General features: G+C 49.8%; 1 protein-coding gene across 10 annotated transcripts in view; it reads left to right on the forward strand.

Moving 5' to 3' along the window:
* LpR1 (Lipophorin receptor 1) overlaps positions 1-18,012 on the forward strand; it is a 54,444-nt gene that overhangs the window by 19,536 nt on the left and 16,896 nt on the right. For 8 of the 10 annotated variants that reach the window (XM_087343153.1, XM_087343161.1, XM_087343152.1 and 5 more), the window contains exon 3: positions 16,852-16,974. In XM_087343153.1, the coding sequence (XP_087199279.1) occupies positions 16,852-16,974 (123 nt within the window). Of the gene's footprint in view, positions 1-12,355; positions 12,498-16,851; positions 16,975-18,012 lie in introns of those variants that run through there. The other 2 variants (XM_022075065.2, XM_087343160.1) reach the window with 1 other exon arrangement.

The raw sequence follows: 18,012 nt of genomic DNA on the forward strand, positions 1-18,012 counted from the left end.
CGACTACGGCGAAGGATGAGCAGGGTCCACAGAAATGCCGTGCAGCGGCGAGATGAGAAACTGAAGAGACAGTAACCCAAGTGCGTCGTGGCCTCTGACGACGACAACCATTTTCCGGGTGTTTGTGTCGTCCTGGAGTCTCTCGCTGTGAAGATTGCAAGACCCCTGCAGTACAGTTGACCGCTTGTGGGACGCGGCTCAGTTAATTGCACACTATGTTTAAATACTTAACGTGTTTCCATGGAAACGCAAGTTTGGTTGGGAGCAATAATGACGCAAAGGTCGGGCGTGTTCCTGATGCCTGTTCCAGGCACGTGGGACAGACGGGAACAAGCCGCGGCCTGGAGAGGAGGATGGCGAGGGAACGATAAATGCATGCGCTTGAATAAACTTGTCGGAAAATAACCAGACGCCACCCATGGACAAAGACCAGACCAGAAATTATTTAGGTGCTGGAAGTTTTTTTTAATTTTGTCTTCCTGGCGCATTCAGCTGAGAGCCCGATTCATTTTAATATTATCCTCAAACTTTATGGCATCTTTGTAGCTCTTCTCGCGCATTGATCGCATTGATTGGATAGAACTGGCTCAGGCTCCCTTTAGTCCTTGAGGTCGCATAATTGCGCATCCAACTTCGCCGGCGCCGTGGGTTATCCGTCGCTTGTGCCGCTCTCGAATGCTGTGGCCCGGCTAATGCAGCCCCCCCCCCACCCACCCCTCCAGTTGTTACGTGAATGATCAGTGTGTGACGCTTTCGTCACGATTTCGATGGACATCGAGTGTTGACGCTGAGGCCTGTGCGAAGCTTTGTCTTAATATTAATGTTATCGGCATTGGTGAGCGTCTGGGAACGTAGGTGTTGACAAGAACAGATGGAAGTTTTTGAAGTTGCCGGCGTAAAAGGAGTCACATTCACGGGATCAGAAATCAAGGTACTAGTTCGAGAACCACGACGTTTTCGAAGACGATTGGACTACGGAGGCCGTGACACGTGAGCGGGCGGCCCGACCCCGACAGCTTTATTGTAGTCCAGTGAGCGACCGAGACATGTGGTCGGTTGCCTTAGCAGCAGAAACAAATGATGTACCAGGTGGAGGGCCTCCTAATTAGAGCAAGTTCTTACTGTTATTTCAGACGAACGGCCTTCGTGTAAAATTGGCTGAAAACTTTTAATTAAAACACATTTGAAAGGTCTGCAAAATCGTTAATTAGCTTCAAAATGTAGGAAGTTGTTCAGAGAATTGAAAGGTAGTTCTACGTATGAACCCAGACCGGGGAGGGAGAAAGGAAAATGCAGTATAATTGTGGTTAATCCTTACATTAAATACGGCGAAGTTTTGGGACGGCATCAACAAATCAGAATTACGTTATAGAAGAAATTGAGAGCAGACGAAATCCGGGGAATGGTTTCTGCCACTCAGTTCGGAATCTCGTCAACCTGACTGCTACACAGCATTCTAAAACACTTTTGCACAGACAGCTCGAAATCCGCGCCATTACAACACGCCATCTTGTTCTGAAGTCGATTACCAACCTGACGGCGATACACCTAACCACAGAGTACATTATCAATGTCAGAGATGCGTCATTTGTTGCTACTCTCCCACGCTGATATTTTATCATTGATTTCGCATGGGTTTGCAACGTGGTCCCTAACTTTAACGGAGGGACACATATTGGGGTTGTTTGAGATCAGGATGATGAGGGAAATTTTTGTGCTGATGTGGGATGAAGTGACAGGAGGCTGGAGAAAATTACCTACTTGACGAACCCGCGATAAAGGACCTTGGTTTCCGTGACTGTCATTACCTGATTCAATATGCACGATCACAACTAATTGCTTATTAATTTCGGTACGCCATTTAGCTTCATTGTTCCTTGTACTCGTTATGTCCGCCAAATTTGCATTGTGTCTGTTCTGAGTAACAAACTCGCGCGGGACAGCTTTAGCTTGCGTGGGTCTGTCGTCAGATGTCAGGTACGTAGCGTGACGTAGAGACATGGCGATCAGTTTACAAGGCAGCGTTGTCCCGTCTGAAAGTGAGCTAATTACGTGGGAAGTGAAGTGTCTGGTGTTGCAAAGCAAGTGTGTGTGTGTGTGACTGAAAACAGAGTCAGGTAAGGGCTAGGCATTTTTCAAATAACGTCAGACAAATTCCGGCATTCGTCAAGAGCTTGTGAAACATGTGGTTAGGTATGACTCCTCGGCTTTGTAAACTGTGGTCGTGCATGATGTAATTTTATGAGGTTAGAAGTCCTGGTAACGTGGGTCAGGCCCAAGTTCGTCCCACAAAATGGTTCATTGTAGCTCTATAAAATTGGTCCGTGACATAGAATATGTGCATATATTATTAACGACCTATAAGTTGTATCTGAAAAATTATTAAGGCATAGAAAATATTTTACTAAATAAATATGTAGTGTGATGGTAGCTTTGTGTCTGCATCCGTAAGTGAGCATTAAGGATACTGACGTAGGATTCAATACGGTAAGGAATGAATTTCATAAACAGGTCCGGCCATCTTGTATTTTTCCTTAATTCAACACATAAAATGCAAGTTTACAGGCAACTAAGTTAGCCTGGGCGGTTCGTGGGTCGCAAATTGTCAGCTGCTAGATGATTACGCGACAGTCGACTCGTCTGTTAAAGCGTCTAGTCACGTTAATAGTTGAAAAGAAAGGAATTTTTTTGTTTGAAATTGTTCAAAGTAATAATCCGTAGTCGTCTCGTTTAGTTTTCAGGTAAGTGCTGTCATCTGGCGTCGCGCTGCGAAACTGCAGCCTGTAAGAAATAACAATTACATTTGTAATCAAACTTTACGTATAAATTACGGGATTAGAAGCTTAAAGTCTCGGCGCCAGCGAACTCTGGATGGAAACTAATTAATTGTAGTCGAAAGACGTGAAAAAGTCCATTTGCCTTCCATCTGATGGCGTCAGTTAATAATTCAGCCTTCGAGTGATTGCAGCATCCCTAGGTTGGCAGGCGTGTTGTGCGGGTTGGTAAGAGTACGGAGTCGAAGTGCCCCGTTATACGCTACTGGGACCTTGCTTCTGCTCTGCCTTCTACAGTACGATGTTTATGTTATTGTTTAAATAGTTAATACGTCAGAGAAATTAACTATTTGCATACATCGTTATCATGTACGTGTGTATGTAGTTTTGGAAGAACCTAATGTACTTCGTATTCGGGAGGTCCCAGGTTCAGATCTTACAATCAGATTCCCCTAATTAATCGTTTCCTTCCACATCCTTTACATTTCTCTGTTCACTAATCATTCTGCCAGCCGACGATGGTTCATGGTCTGAGCTACACACAGCGTTCTGAAATAAACTATTCTTGTTCTGCGTTTTGGAGCCGTGTAAACTCGTCGGTAGGAGCCAGTGTTTCGGCCATCTTCAGAGCCTCAGATCTTAGAAAGATTTCAAGAGTGTACGCGGTCTTCCCACGAAATGAACGTGTGGGAGGGACTGTGCATTCTCTTTCCTCCCCTGCGTGCTGCACCCCCCGTCCATCCAATTGTGTTAGGGTGGGGAAAGACAGACAACTTGGCTCTCTGGCAGTGGAGTCGTACGAAGCAAACAGAAGAATAACGTTTCTTTGTGACTGTGACAGACGTAAATGGACCGCAATTTATTGTCCGGGGTAACGCGTGTGTGTAAAAGAGACAAAAGAAGGCCGAGGCCGCGTCTGCCTTCTTGCTCGAGAGACGGGCACGGATCTTCTGCTGGAACTTCCGTTTCCGCCATTAAATGCTGACGTCATCGGTCGCTCGTAGCCATGGCAACGCGGACTGGGCTTTCTGGTAGCGTTTGCCCGTCGAGCGGGTTTCGGAGGAATAAGGCGGTGAGGCGCCGAGACTTACCGCCCGGAGGTGTCGCTCTGCACCTGTCGAAACAATCGCTTTCAAGGTCAGTCGCTGAATGAATTCATTTCCTCTTCAGCGCAGATAACAAGAAATGCTTGCAGAATGTCGGTGAGGAGACTTTCTGTTGACACTGGGAGGGTGTTCGACTCGAATGTCCTCGGTTCGTGGTGCGCTTCAGACAAGGAATTATTTCCCCGCGCGAATTCCTTTCTCAGCCCCTTTCCCGAAACGTCGAAAGTGACTCCCCTCCCCTTCCCGTCACTGCGCAACGTAATGTGACGACAGTCTCATTCAGCATGAATCCGGCAGGGCGCTGTATTACCGACCATCTTTGCTCCCGCAAGTGCAAACACTCGAAGATGACGCAGGCAAGTGGAGACATCTGGTGACTGCTAAAATAACAATGGCCGACTTAATTTGCCTAAGAGAGAAATCTTCTTCCGGAAAGGAAAGCAAATTGAGAGGGAATACGGAGCGAGCGTGCAGCAGTGGCCCAAGGGCTGTAGCCTCAAAATCCTCTTCAGCTTACGTTCCAGCGAGGTCTCGGCCCGTGCGGTTTTCTCGGGGATCTCTCCGCTCACCCTTCCATTATTTGTCACGCTGTGAAATATTCATAATTCTGTCCCGACGCCCGTCGCCTCGGGTCGCTCAGTTCTGCTGTTTTTGACGTCGGCTTACGAATTCGTTTGGGAATGGACGGACGGAACCGTTCGCCGAATGAAATTGCTTTGGGATTCGTGCAGATCGTTTGGTGCGTGGGGTCCATGGGGGGGGGGGACGTTTCGAAATGGCGGCCAAGGAAACCGTCACTTTTCTTCATTGACACAAATCTCCTCTTCCTTGATGAAGGGCGTGAGAAGAAATTCGATAGCTTTGACGTTCGCGCATGCGCAGTGAGGCACCGCCACCCCGCTCCCAGAACGATTACACGTGTTGATTGGTCTTTAGACGACTTTCTGTGCCATGCCTCTGAAACGTCTTTTCCAAGAACTGCTTCTGAAATTCTGTACACTTCGTAACAACATAACATTTTAATATTATCCTTGAACCGCTTGATTCCGTCCTCATGTAAGTCTGTTTCCAGCGTAAGGACTCTGTTGTCAGAGCCTCGTTTTAGCTGCACAGCTCGGAGGCTGCCGTGATCTCATTGTCTCTTGTGTTCAGTGTGGCGTCGCGTCGCGTCGCTAAGAGGAATTGCCCTCCGATGTTTAGAGCATTTTCCAGTAACCGTGTGACGTGAACATGAAACTGCGCGTTATGCAAACGCGGATGATTACATTTATTACCCGCCATCTTGGTCACGTTGCGTTTCCATGGAGACGGAGTGAAGCAAAGCACGGCCGAAGGCCACGGATGAGTGGACCGACCGCTGACGAGCTCCGGGCTCCGTACCATCGATCTGGCAGCGAGGAATCGATCCTCGGTCTGTCTGACAGCACACGACTTGTAGGCCCGAGGTTCGCTTCCCGGAGACTGTCTCTGTGACGTGGATGAAGCGCGAACCCAACCATTCCCCGTTGAATTTGAACGGGTCTTTCCCGCTGGTTCTTGATAAAAGTTGCCCGCGGCGTTTGTGCAAAGCGTCTCGCGGGGTGTCCAGGCGCAGCCGCTGCAACCGTCGGCTCACTGTGACATGGGCGTTGTGGGGGGGGGGGGGGGGTAGCGGAGCTCCGTATGTCACTGTTGCACAAGTCGGCACTAATGACAAGTTTTAATTACTTTTTAAAGTAATTAAAATCTTTAAAGTTCTGATGTCGCCTAACGACGGTACATTTCCTCCGCGGCTTCTGGGACGCGGTCGTTTGCGCGGGAGAAGCAACCCGCGCGCGAGCCCCTCGACGTCGAGCCACGAACACGTGCACTTCGTCAGTTAACGTGTCCGAATACGCGACTTAATTTCACGCAGTATTTATCGCTGTCAAGCCTCGAGGACGCCATCATCCTTCCGTCATTGTAAGTCGTACCGTTGTTTATTGAACACTGCTGTATCAACTTCGTCTCTGAATGTCGCAGACCATTCCACCAGCGTCGTAAAGAACGCCTGCACGTGCAGAATGCAGTGGGGACGACCCCCCGTTGCGTTCCGGAGTTTGGTGGAGACCTGACGGTCTCTCAAGTTGGGTGCGCACCGAGTGTAGTGCCGTATTGATCTCAGAGGCCGTGCCACGGGCCCCGCGCAGACTTGTTTACTTCCCCACTACAAAAAGGTACGGCTGATTGACTGCTGGATTATTTAAGGACGCCTTTAATAAGGAGGACGAGAGGATTCTCTCCACTTCGCGAGAGTGCGGCCATTTTGATAGGAACTTCGCGCTTCGTCGTTCAACGTTTCGATGCAGATCGGACTACAAGGGAGAAACATCTTCAGGGCCACTCCGTCACCTGGATAGGACTAGATGGGCGTAGAACCTTCTTGATCAGCTGAGCGACTGTCTGTTTGTCACCAAGGGACAGACGGACAGGTCTACGATTTTACTCGTGAGCCGCGTCTACTGAAGGCAGCGGGGGTCGAATCCCGTATTAGACGGCCCCAGTGCCCTTTCCAGTTCGCGGCACTGACCCTCCGCAAGACTGGTTGCCATAGCAACTGACAGTTTTCGTATGATTAATATCCCTCCAGAGCACTTTCCCGCTGAGAGGTCGGCAGAACCGGATCCAGCCTTAATTCCGGGCAAAACAGGTGTTACTCACGGACTCGGTACTCGGGAACTTCAAAAAAACCTGGCGTCAGAGACAATGTCGTTTTTTTTTTTGCATCTGGCGCGGCTGCCCGTCCAGATGCGTGCGGGAAATAGACCACGACCACTTCCCCGCCTCGCTTTCAGCACGTCGCTGAATCAGTGCGTGTCCCGAAGTTGGCTGCCGTGTTTATCCGTCCCGACGGAGCGCCGGGCATCTTGTTTCTGCTGTCCGGCGCTTGGCGTCCCTCGGGGGTGCATGAGACGGGGCTCTCTGCGCCTTAACACGCCCAAGCAGTCAAAAGTGGGCTAAGGCTCTGAGACGCCTTTGAACTTTGCTGCGGGGGAGGTTCGCCCCGCGCGCGATCAGGCGACACTTAACACGTGTTCAATCTCGCAGAATATTCTTTGCGCAAGATGTCGGGGCCCGGGGGTTGGGGGGGGTGAGGAAAGTTCGCCAGGAGCAGCGGAGCTTTTTGCGTCGTGAGAACGAAACTGACTTAAGGGACAACGAGGAGCTCTGCGGGTTGCCGCTCTTACCCTGAGTGCAGAGACGCTTCGAAATTGTTGCTAGCTTCCTTCCAGATCTCTTCCGATTCATCCTTCGCCCTTTGGTATCAAGTAATGACTTTCGAGACTTCGTAATAGGGAGGTTTTGGGTTGAAATCTCGAACCGGAGATCGGCTGTCCTGCCCGAGGTTTATTAGTGGTTTTACTCAGTCCCTCCAGGAAAATGCCGGGCCATGACCGTTTCCTTTCACATCCGTATCACTTCATTATTCACTGCATTCTCAAAGTCGACGCTGTGTGATCTAAGTTACTGAAAAAGCGTCGTTAAATAAGCCGGCACAAAATAGCTCTTGCATTTGATACAGCGAGATGAAATGGACATCAGATTGTATGCTAATGTTTTGTCGTCGTGTCATCTGGCGCCGCGCTCCCGAAAATATCGTAGGCCCACGAAAAGTAGCGCCGTCTCGATCAGTCGGCAGTTTTTAGAAATTCGTTGCTGTGACCTCGGACACGCGTCCAGATCAGCTCTCGTTTGTAATTGGTGCCCCTGCGTCTTCGGGGATGGCAGCCAATCAAGACGCTCGAGCGAACAGTTGCCTGGCGCACCGCGAGGTGTACCCCGATGAAGTCCCACGGTTTTAATTCGTGCATTTATTATTCTTCTGTGCCTTGGGTCGATGTTGCTCTCATCTCGGCATGACGGATCGCTTCAATCCGGAATCAGATGAGCCCGTCACATGCTGCCGCCCCACGGTCACCGAGTGAATTAAACCTCTCCTTGTTTGATTAATAGGTCCTGCAGATTATGAGAACACGGCTGTCAAGCGAGGTAATCGGCAATAGTGCTGTCCTCTGTCGGACTTAGCGTGTACTACGTGATGGTATATCTGAAAGCGTTTGTTATTCTGCCGCCTCGCGATTTGGCACAAAAGTGCGCTAAGTGCCGTATTCCGTGCCCTCCAAAATTCCCCTTTTCCTTTCATTTGTATCTCGGGGCTTTGCGTCCATTCTCTCGGCGTCAGGATCCTCCACCGCAATTCCCTCCCCAGTGCTGGGGTTGCCATGGCGACAGAGCAAAGTAGAAACGAATTATAGTTCATCTGCGGTCGCTCTTTGCGGAATTTTCTACATCACGAGCCCTCGCTTGTCTTTGTTTCCACAACCCACGGCAGGTGTCTCGTCCGTCCTGAGCGTTTCTCCCAGTCGATGCTCGCGTAGACACGACCACCGACGGGAAGTTCATGACCGTCTTTGCATCTCATTCAACTCTGCAGATCCAACAGACCCTGATATATCGATTAATTTATAATTGGTATTATGCTTGAATGAGGCAAGTCCCCGACAGCTTGTGTTCGAAGCCATGGTCGGATATATATATATATATATATATATATATATATATATATATATATAAAACAAGTGACGTCAGAGCCTGTCGTTTCGGCGAGTCGCCCGCAGGTGGCGGTTTAATTTCACGGGCTGTTGATCGCACGCATTGGTGCTGCCTCATGTGGCAGTCGCGGGAACTACAGCTTCCTGCACAACTGTGTGATATCAGGCTTAGTAGTTGATGGCAGAGTCTTCGCATATCCACGGTTGCAGAGGAAGACACTTCTAGTGTAAGCTCTAGAACGAACCTTGCATACGACGCATTAATGCACCGCGAGAAACAAGAGATGTTCTCTGAAATTCTGTGCGTGATTATTAAACGCACCTGGTGCCTGAATTTCTGATTACCGTTGGACCTGTTCCCCGTACAAAATTTCAGCCATTTTTCTTTATAGTAAAATTGTTTTTGTTATGGTTTGTTAGGCGTTCTTTACGCCAAACCTGTCTCCTTAAAGCCCGTATGAATGTAATCGTCCCACCTGTCCACGACGTTGCTCTGATATAGTTTAGTTATGCGTGCTCATAAAATGCTTTGAAATAACTTTAAAATATGCCACGACCGCTTCCATCCGGTTTCTGCCTCGGCTCTGTATGTGCACGCTTCGTTACGTCGGTCACTGAACCTGCTGTGGGACACTGGAACGCCTTGAGGTTATGAAGCGATAAATGGAAACTGATATCGAAACAGCTTGTTTGTTTGTTTGTTTCTACGATTATCTGTCCTAATTTTTAAAGGAACTATTTGTTTTATAGCAAGATTAACATAACTTTATAGTGATTGATATTATTAACATGGCTCGTGAGTCGATTTGTTGATCCCGTGTTCGCGAAATGTCTCGCACCGCCTTAAACAAGCAGCTGGCCGGCATGACGAAACAATGGCAACCTCGCTCAACGCTGTTCGAGTTTGCATCAGCCGCTGAAACACTGCCCGTGGCGAAGCGGCTCACCAGACGAGGAACTCTGCCCCGGGCACATTTTATTTGGAAATGCTTCCTCGCCACGGACCAGAACAGCGTTTAACGACACCTTGTCGACTGGCCAGGTTTCTTTAACCAAGGTTCACGGGTTCCGAGCCGAACGTTTTGGCATGTACTTTGGTTTTTTTCACAACGCTGTATCAACTGGGGCGCCTTAGCCCTCCCGGAGCCCCACAACCCTACATTTCACTCCCCAAGATGTAGTTCGAAGTCAGAACCCCTTTTGATGGAGTGACGTCACGCAGGCGTTGGGGAAGTGGTTGTGGCCTGTTTCTTGTTCTCTGTGACGTAGGAACCGACTTGTCGCCTGGGGAAAAGTGGAGTTGGTGGGGTAATTTTCTGTTTCTAGTCTTGTTGTGGGTGAATAGAGAAGGGACGCTTAGAACACGCGTCATTTAGCGCTGTAAACAGCAGTGACTCTGCCCAATGACCCGGAGCTAATTCCTTATTCAGTCCCGAGAAGCAATACACTGCTGCCAACCTAAATAACTTCCGTTCCTGTAGACATGAAAATTAAATTGTCGTCTCTTACGTCTAATGACAGGGGTTGGAGGGGGGAAGGGGGCGTCGGCGTCGGATGAATGTGAAGACTGAGGCAGACAGACGGAAATAAGAGAAGGTTCAGACGCATTACCGCAAAATTGTTCTTGCATTTCTTGTGTCATTTCCGGCTAACCAACCGCCTCCTTGTATTGCTGGGGTTAGGAATGTGTGGAGCCGTACCTCCAGCCCTCCATGCCTTTAGACGGGCCTAATTTTGGATCTAAAGGCCACTAATAAGTTTTCTTAAGTAGGGACCGCGAAGATGGCAGAAATTTGTCGCGTCGAAAATTGTAACAAAAGGCTTGGATCCAGCTCCGTTTTGACTGTGTTTGGGCGATCCCGGAGGTGGCAGTGCCTCTGAGCTTAAAGGTTCTGTTGCGCGGGGACGACATTTTGTTGTGACGTCGAGCATTTGGCAACTTTTTTTAAGGCAGCAGGCGACAGAAGGACGACTTCCTGTCGACTGCAATCGGCGATATTAATCTCGTCTTACATTTTTTCATTCCTGTCGTGCGTAAATCTCGTTTCAAAATATCTGAACTTTGACACGGCATCGAAGGATTTATTGTTTGTGATGATTTTATTATTTTGTCCTGAAGTCTGTTGACAGACACCGTTTCTCTCGCATGGACCCGATTCGAGGTCGAATAGTACACGGCGGCGGGGGGGGGGGGGGGGGGGCTTCTTGTTCTGTTTAACGACACTCATATTAGCCCGTGCACGCGTGAGGAATTAGAAGGGATGCGAAAGGAAGCGATCGTGGACTAATTTAAGGTTTCGTCTCAGCATTTGCGTGGAAGGCAGAACCTCAGCAAAAGATATCCTGACGCGGACCGAGGTCTGAACCCGGGACGTCCCGATCGATTGTAACGGCGAAGAGCTACGTCGGCTTTTGTGTGGGCTGCGCTGAACAACAGCTGTAATGCGTGTCGGTGGTGACCCAGTTTGACCGCGCAGGGTCAAGCCTTATCTGTGGGGCAGACGACGACTGGCGTGCTGCGTATTGCCACTTCGCGTTACTCAGGCGTTCTCTACGTGGAGGAGGTTTGCTCACAGTCGCACTGAGGGCGATGCTCAGTTGTCTTGGCCTCGGCGACCTCTCCTGGCACAGGTGGTGTCGGCCGGCTCTTCGGTGTACATTTTATGATGGCACAGGGCGCGTTCCACCCGAATGCAGTTCGTAAGCGTTTTCGTTCTGCTTGCGAGCGGAGCGGAGGTAAGGCTCCACGTATTCCTCGCCCCGGCAGTGAGTGGTTCGTGGCTTGCGTTGCCTTTTGTTTTCAGTTGTGACGACCGTGTCGATGCAAACATCTGATTTTGCTTTCGTCATCGCAATTCCTCGTGCGTGTGTTTGCTTTTATCTCTTGTTTCCCTCTCTCTCTATCTCTCTCTCCGGTTTTCTTGTCTTCCAGAAGATTTATTATTTCGCTGTTGAAACAGAGACTCGTATTTTTCGCTCTGATTTGCCTCCTAGCAATCTGCAACCCGCCAACAAGGTTATCCACCTCTGAGTTCCTGGTTCGAAGCCTTGTCACGCCCACTGCCTTCTAAAATCGAAAGTTTTGTTGAACACAAATCGCACTCGCCTCCGTTACAGTACGCGGAGCTTTGCCTCCACGCCGTCCACGCATCGCCTTCCCAGGTGCAAGCCCGCAGAGATTTGCGTCATGTGGCCGTAGAGCCTGGTACACACCTGCACGCAAGTGAACTTCGGTTCTGAGCGTCTCTGCATACCTCAGCTGGCGCGATGATGACGAAATTTTGCAGCTGAGAGCGCGTTGAATTCCGACGTGGATCGTATCTTTTTTAGCCTCGTTTCCGTTCGGTGTTGTTAGACACGAACCGTGTTTACAAACATCTCCTGTGTTCCATTTCCTCCGCTGCAGACGTGAAGGTTTTTTTCGCAATTTTCGAAAAAAAAATAAAAGAAAATAGGACTGTGCCCGTCTTCGCCGGTGTGAACCGCTCCGCAGGCATTCACCTCAATAAAGAACACTTTTCATTGGCCTCCCTCCGACTGTCTTTCTTTTTGTGACGTTTAAGGCTGAGTAGCACGTTTCTTATCGAGGTCGTTCGCTTGATAATGTAGCAATTTAAGGCGTCAATTAGCGCCGTTTGAGGGTGACATTTCAGGTTCTCACGACGACGAGCAGAAGGTGGCTGTCTCCTGAGATGTTGACGCGTGATGGAGGCAGTGAGCACCTCCGAAACGTCGGCCAGACTTCGCGGCGCAACAGCCCAGAAGACGGTCGTAAAACGGCGCTCCACCTCGTGTTGCCCGGCGTGACTCTGGTTCGATGCTGGGGCATCCTCTCCCCCCCTCTTGCCCCGCGCGTCCTTGGGCTGATGCAACAGTCGCCCGCTTTATAGCGCGGTCGTCCGGCTGCCGGCCCCAGTTGCGTTCCGACATGGGGAGTTGGGTTGTAGCCGTGGTGGCAGCGTCTCTGACGGTCTGCAGTGGCGCCCTCGCTCTGCTGACGCTACCTGGCGGCGGGCAGGCGGACGACCACCCGCTGGCTCGAGACGGTACCTCTTCGAGAGTGACTGTGTGTGTGAGTGAGTGAGTGAGTGAGGCGTTCTTTGCAAGTGCTGCGATGAATTTCGGTCGTCTTCGCCCCGATGGTCCGGTGATTCCGATGCGTTTCACTTCTCCGTCCGGACGGGGCCTGCAATTCAAATATTTTTGCTTGTCTTGTTTCAGGAGGCCTCCTCCCCACTGCACAGTCCGTTCAACCGGGGAAGTTGGCTCGTAGGTTTTTGTTTGACTCCTGGCCACGTGCAAGAAACTTTGTCTTTCGTCGCCACTCTAATTCGATATTCCTACCGGGGCCAGATTAATTCAAATGTCGAGTAATTTCCGTGTTTTCCGAGAATTCTTCACCACAATACTGTACGCATTTCATGTTTCTCTGTGAGTGCTTTATTCTGTTGATACTTCTCGCAAATGCCGAGGCTCCAGTTCTGATGCTGTGGATCCCCCCCCCTTGTCGGCTGTCACGATGAAGTAATCTCGGGGTCTCAATGCGTACTTACTTCCGCGTTCCTCCTGTGACGTTTCCACTGCCAGGATCTCCAGAATTTGACTTCATCCCGGCTGGCTGTGTGGCAAATAACTTGTGTGATTGGTACAGCATCGTAACTCTACACCTTTCAATTGTTTGATGAGACTGAATTGCTTGTCCCTCATTACTTATTCACCGCACAGAATTGTCTTACGTCCGGGAGGGCGTGTGCCTTGCTCGCCTAGCCGCGTGGACATTGCCGGAGGCCGTGCAACTGCGTATGTCGTCTTAAATCGCCGGGTTCGACGTTTCGCCCCTGCAGGCGGTGAAAGCTGCTTTGGGTTCTATAACGTCGACGTATTTCTTTAAAGTGGGCGTCACTTTCTCGTTGAATATCCGAGGTAATTCGTGTTTTGCTGCTCTGGTAGTTTTGTTTATAAACAGAGTCTTGCGCATGCGCAGTAGCACCGGCGCGTGTCCAACTGGTCAGTGGTACGGAGGACAAGGCTGGCGGCCGCCCCGGTGACCCTGGGGTCGCGTCCTTGCTGACAGCGGAAACAGGAACACGATTCACGCAAAACGTCTTACGGGCTCCGGTGTACCTCAGTTGGGTTGGCAATTCCGCGTTTTAGGGGTGTCATTTGTTGCTCTGAATAAGGACGCCAGATTCAAATCGTCCTCCTACGTTTGTCCGCACGAGTCAGAGGCGTAAAATCTGCCAGCAATTAGCCAATAAGACGGCGACAAATGCTTGATGCAGAAGATTGTACAGCACTTCCAGTTGGGTAGCGTTTGAGAGGGGTTAGAAGGTTCCCAGTCTTTGCCCGCTCGTCCTTCTGATGAGGGTGTTATTGTGGTTGCAGGAGGTAGGAGCTTCAGACAGGCACACTGGAATTTTCGTCCAAAGAAATTTGGCGATTTCTACAGCAAGGGGTGTAGTTTTGGTAGGTTTAAAATGAGAGGTGACCGCTCGGAGGACCTCCCGTATGCGTACTGACTAATGACGAACAGTGTGACAAACAGAAGAATGTAAAATTCCCCGTGACATGCGCTGTTACATTGTTAATGATTCGCCCACGCTTTTATTAGAGCGTAGTTTAGTTTGCATGATCTGCGTGAGAAAGTGCAGGTTCCACTGGAGTTTCCAAAAGCAGAGTTAATTTTCGACACGCGGGGACGTCGTTCATTCGCCCATGAGGGAATCGGGCACGGTTGACTCCGCTCAGATAAAGTTTCGGGTATCGAACCAGTAATTGTTCTCACAGGGTGACATTTAACATTGGCTTAAATCGCAGTTTCTGTTGTTCCCTGTAAGGACAAGTTTCAAAAGCCTTTGTTACTCGCTCGTAATCGCATGTAATGTGAGGTTCGGCGATCGGAAGGGCCGAGGCGAGGGTTGAGACACGAAAGAAATTCATTCCCGTTGAATTTCACGGATAAGCAAACTGTTATTTATATAAAAAACTAGAGATCGGTGGACTGAATGTATAATGGAGTCCAGGAGTGAGAAGAAATGTCACAAGAAAGAATGTCCGGGAGGCCTCGCCTCCGAAGCTAATCGCCGAATGTGACCAGGCAGCGTGAAGGCATTCCGACGGCCATTGCCCTCCGCGTTTCTGCGAAATGGAAACTCGACCGCGCGGAACTAGGTCGAGACCACGGAGCCGGATGTTGTGTCGGGATGTCCAGGGTTCGAGCACAGGTTTTAACAACGTTTAAAGAAGCTGGTAGCAGCGTTGTTATCGAGTTCGTGCTGGCCGTTGCGAGAGGCACATCGCAGTGCACGCGCTCTCAGATATTTAGCGTTCCGTGTTCACGAAAATCAGGATTACCAGGGCGACCCTCAGAACATGAGAGTCCGTAAAATATCTTGCGTCATAATTTCGGCCCCGGCTGCGATGCGTCGTTGGAAAGAAGATTTCGGATTACGACCTCGAGCCACTCTTGCGCGAAATCTGGCTCTAGTCCGAGACGTAGTAGAATTGGCCTTACATAACGCAGCGCGAAGGCCGCCCGTGTCCTCTTGACCTGGTCACTTGTCAGCTGCGTTCTACTCCGTGGTTGATAAGACGTCATTAAACCGACTGCTTCGTAGGTTAGGGCACTGAAGTCGGAAAGATGGTAATGGTTGGCGTCGATTGGCTAAGGATTTGGAAGGAATCTGTTATGACCAGCGTCGTTTGTTGCTGGATTTTCCCGTAACGTCGTCGAGTCGGCAGAAAGGACGGGTTTGGTCTGGGTCCTCGTCTCTTAGCAACGTTGAGGCCGTACCGCGAAGAAAACACCACAACTCTTCACCATTACGAAGATCAACTGGTTAACGCTGTTTAAGGAAATAATCGCTGTTTATTCTGAGAATCACACGAAACACATAAATACAAAATGAAGAGTTTTTGAATATTATTGTAGGTGGTACATATAGTTACCACCAGGCTGTAGGGGGTTAAAAGTTACAGCACATGAAATCTGCCAGTCGTTGATTTTGCTTGAAGACAGAAACAACACGTCATCCCGTCGGCTTTAGTAGTTAGATCATTAAGACGGCTTCCCAGTACTTCGAAGCAGACGCAACTTCAAAGTTTCACACGTCGCTCCACTTCGTAGTAAACACGCACGCACGCACAAATAGGCTTATGCGCGATCTGTGGGTTTGTTCACGATGTTTCGTCTGTTATCGCCGTCAGGCTGAGAGCTACGTAGGAATTTCACGCGGCCGCCATATTACGCCTTTGTGACGTCTGTTGTCACACAGAATATCAGAACCCCGCCAGTGTCGCTCGCTCCTCGGAATATCGCGGGTCCGCCATGTTTGAACAATTTGAAATGCGTAACTGGCGTGGACACTCGGACATCGTAATGTCGCAGATTGGTCTTTTATCGAGAATCGAAGAAAGTAAAATAAAAATGGGAGCTCAGACGTCTTGATGTTTAGCTGACAGCACGCCACTGATACCAAAACGTTCCTGCTGAAGCATCAGTGATTAATCTTTGAGCCAGTTGAATCCAGTTACTGTCACCGTCATGTAGAAGCGAGCGCCTTGCTGGAATTGGAAGACGCATCAGCGGCCCTAGGGACCGCATTCATATGAGGAGATATCAGTGGCGTGCAGTGGCTTGGTCACCGGAGCATCTTCTGTCAACTTTTTCGTGCAGACGACGGAAATAAGTAGAAAATCGAAGTTTTAATTGTAGTTGTTTGTAGCGGGAGCGTTGTGCGTCCTCAGACATCCCCTGTCACCGTACAAGATGCAATCTTCTATGCGTGCACAGTGGTAACTATGTGGACCACGCGTTTTAACCTGCATTTACTCGTAACTTCGCCCGCGCGATGTATTTGTGTCTCATTACAAACTCGGCTGTTCTCCAAATATTGACCTGGCCTTCGTCTTGTAATTTGCGTCATTTCCGATTCATTAAGTGCCTTTCTCCGTCGTAATGACAGGCCGCGCTAATAAGGCTGCCATCTTGTTCTGTGTACGGTTGTCATGGTGCCTAATGGCTGTTACAGTGGAGCCAATTTCATGTAGCTTTCAAGTTGGATGTCCTATTAGCTTCGTTGTCTCGAACACAAATTGGGCAAACCTTATCGACTTGTCACGTCGATGTGTGTCCGCTTGTTTGACTGCAGATTTGTTAAAGTAGAGGGTTCTAGATCGTTAAACATCCAGAGTGCATTTCGTCATGGGGAGGGATATTTTCTGTCGGAGTAGCAGTGATACCAACGGGTGAAAATTACCGCGGTTCCTTAAATAGCCCGTGTAATGAGAGTGAGCAGTGTTGAAGAACGCTCTGTGTGTCTGTGTGTGTGTGTGTTGCCCGCATGTCCCCCACTGAATGCACGCCACTGTGAATACAGTGTTGCCTTGTTTGTGTTGCAGTGAGCCGGACGTGTTCGGACTCGGAGTTCAGGTGTGGCAACGGACGATGCATCCCAATTCACTGGCAGTGCGACAACGAGAAGGACTGTAGCGACGGCGACGACGAGGTCCCGAGCGTCTGCCGTGAGTCTCTCTGTTTTGTGCCTTATTCCGGGGCAAGTCGGGGGTCTTGAAAAAATTTGGTATGGAGACGGGGGACTAAACGACAGCGACATCTTGTGTTGTGTCTCGACACTCTGTAAATCTTCCCAAGAAGAAAGAGAATGGCCGCTTCGGTGGCGGCCTCAGAGCTCGAGACTCAGCAACACACGTTCAGTACGCGACTGTTTTGCGGAAGGCAATGAGGGATTTGTTTTAGGAATTCGATGCGTTTCTCTAGAATGAACGGGTTCAGAGAAATCCGGACTGCGTCGCATTACGAAGCCCATATTAGGCGTCACGTGTCGAAGCGTCTGATCGATGTATCGAGACGACGTGAAGTGAAACTTCGCTAGCCTGTTTCCGGTAAAGACGCGAGAACGCCGAAGGAGGAGGAGGAATGCTTGGAGTTCATGTATTTTTAGAGGAAAGTCGATAAATTACATTGAACTTCGGTCAAGTTTATTCTTTTTTTTTTTGCGAGTAGGAATAAAATTACTGATACTAAGGCCGCATTTTTCAAAATCTCTCCCGAGAGCGAAAAAGCAAGCGAGTTCTGTTCGTACTAAAATAATCTGTGCGCAGATGGCGTCCGATTGCCTTCGCCCTTTTCGTGGGGGCGGTAAGTACCTCTGAAACGTCGGTCGCTGTCCACAGAAGCTCTAGGCTCCTACACAGTTTCTTTCCTGTTTTGATAGTCGTAGTTTCGACATCGCATCTGTTCGCAACAGCAGACGAACGCTTTGTGGAGCTGAATTCGCCGATCGGGGTCACCGGAGAGCCTGTGGCCAGCACCAGGAAGTGTTCCTTGCGCCCTTCATGCGCCGATACGTCGCAGGGGCAGAGTTGAAGCCGATAACGTGAAGTGACTCTGTCGCTCGGCCTTGCACTGACCTGACAAGGGAACTGGAGCCACTGGGTTACGTAATCGTATTTACAAACATGGACGCAGACGAGGCAAGTTAATATGACGACGCTGTATCAGCTGTGGCGGGCGGGCGGGAGGGGGGGAAGGCCCCGACG

Source organism: Zootermopsis nevadensis, unplaced genomic scaffold (assembly GCF_977971745.1).
Source record: "Zootermopsis nevadensis isolate Lab colony 2312 unplaced genomic scaffold, Znev_1.0 Znev_ptg000004l, whole genome shotgun sequence".
Lineage (NCBI taxonomy): Eukaryota > Metazoa > Arthropoda > Insecta > Blattodea > Termopsidae > Zootermopsis > Zootermopsis nevadensis.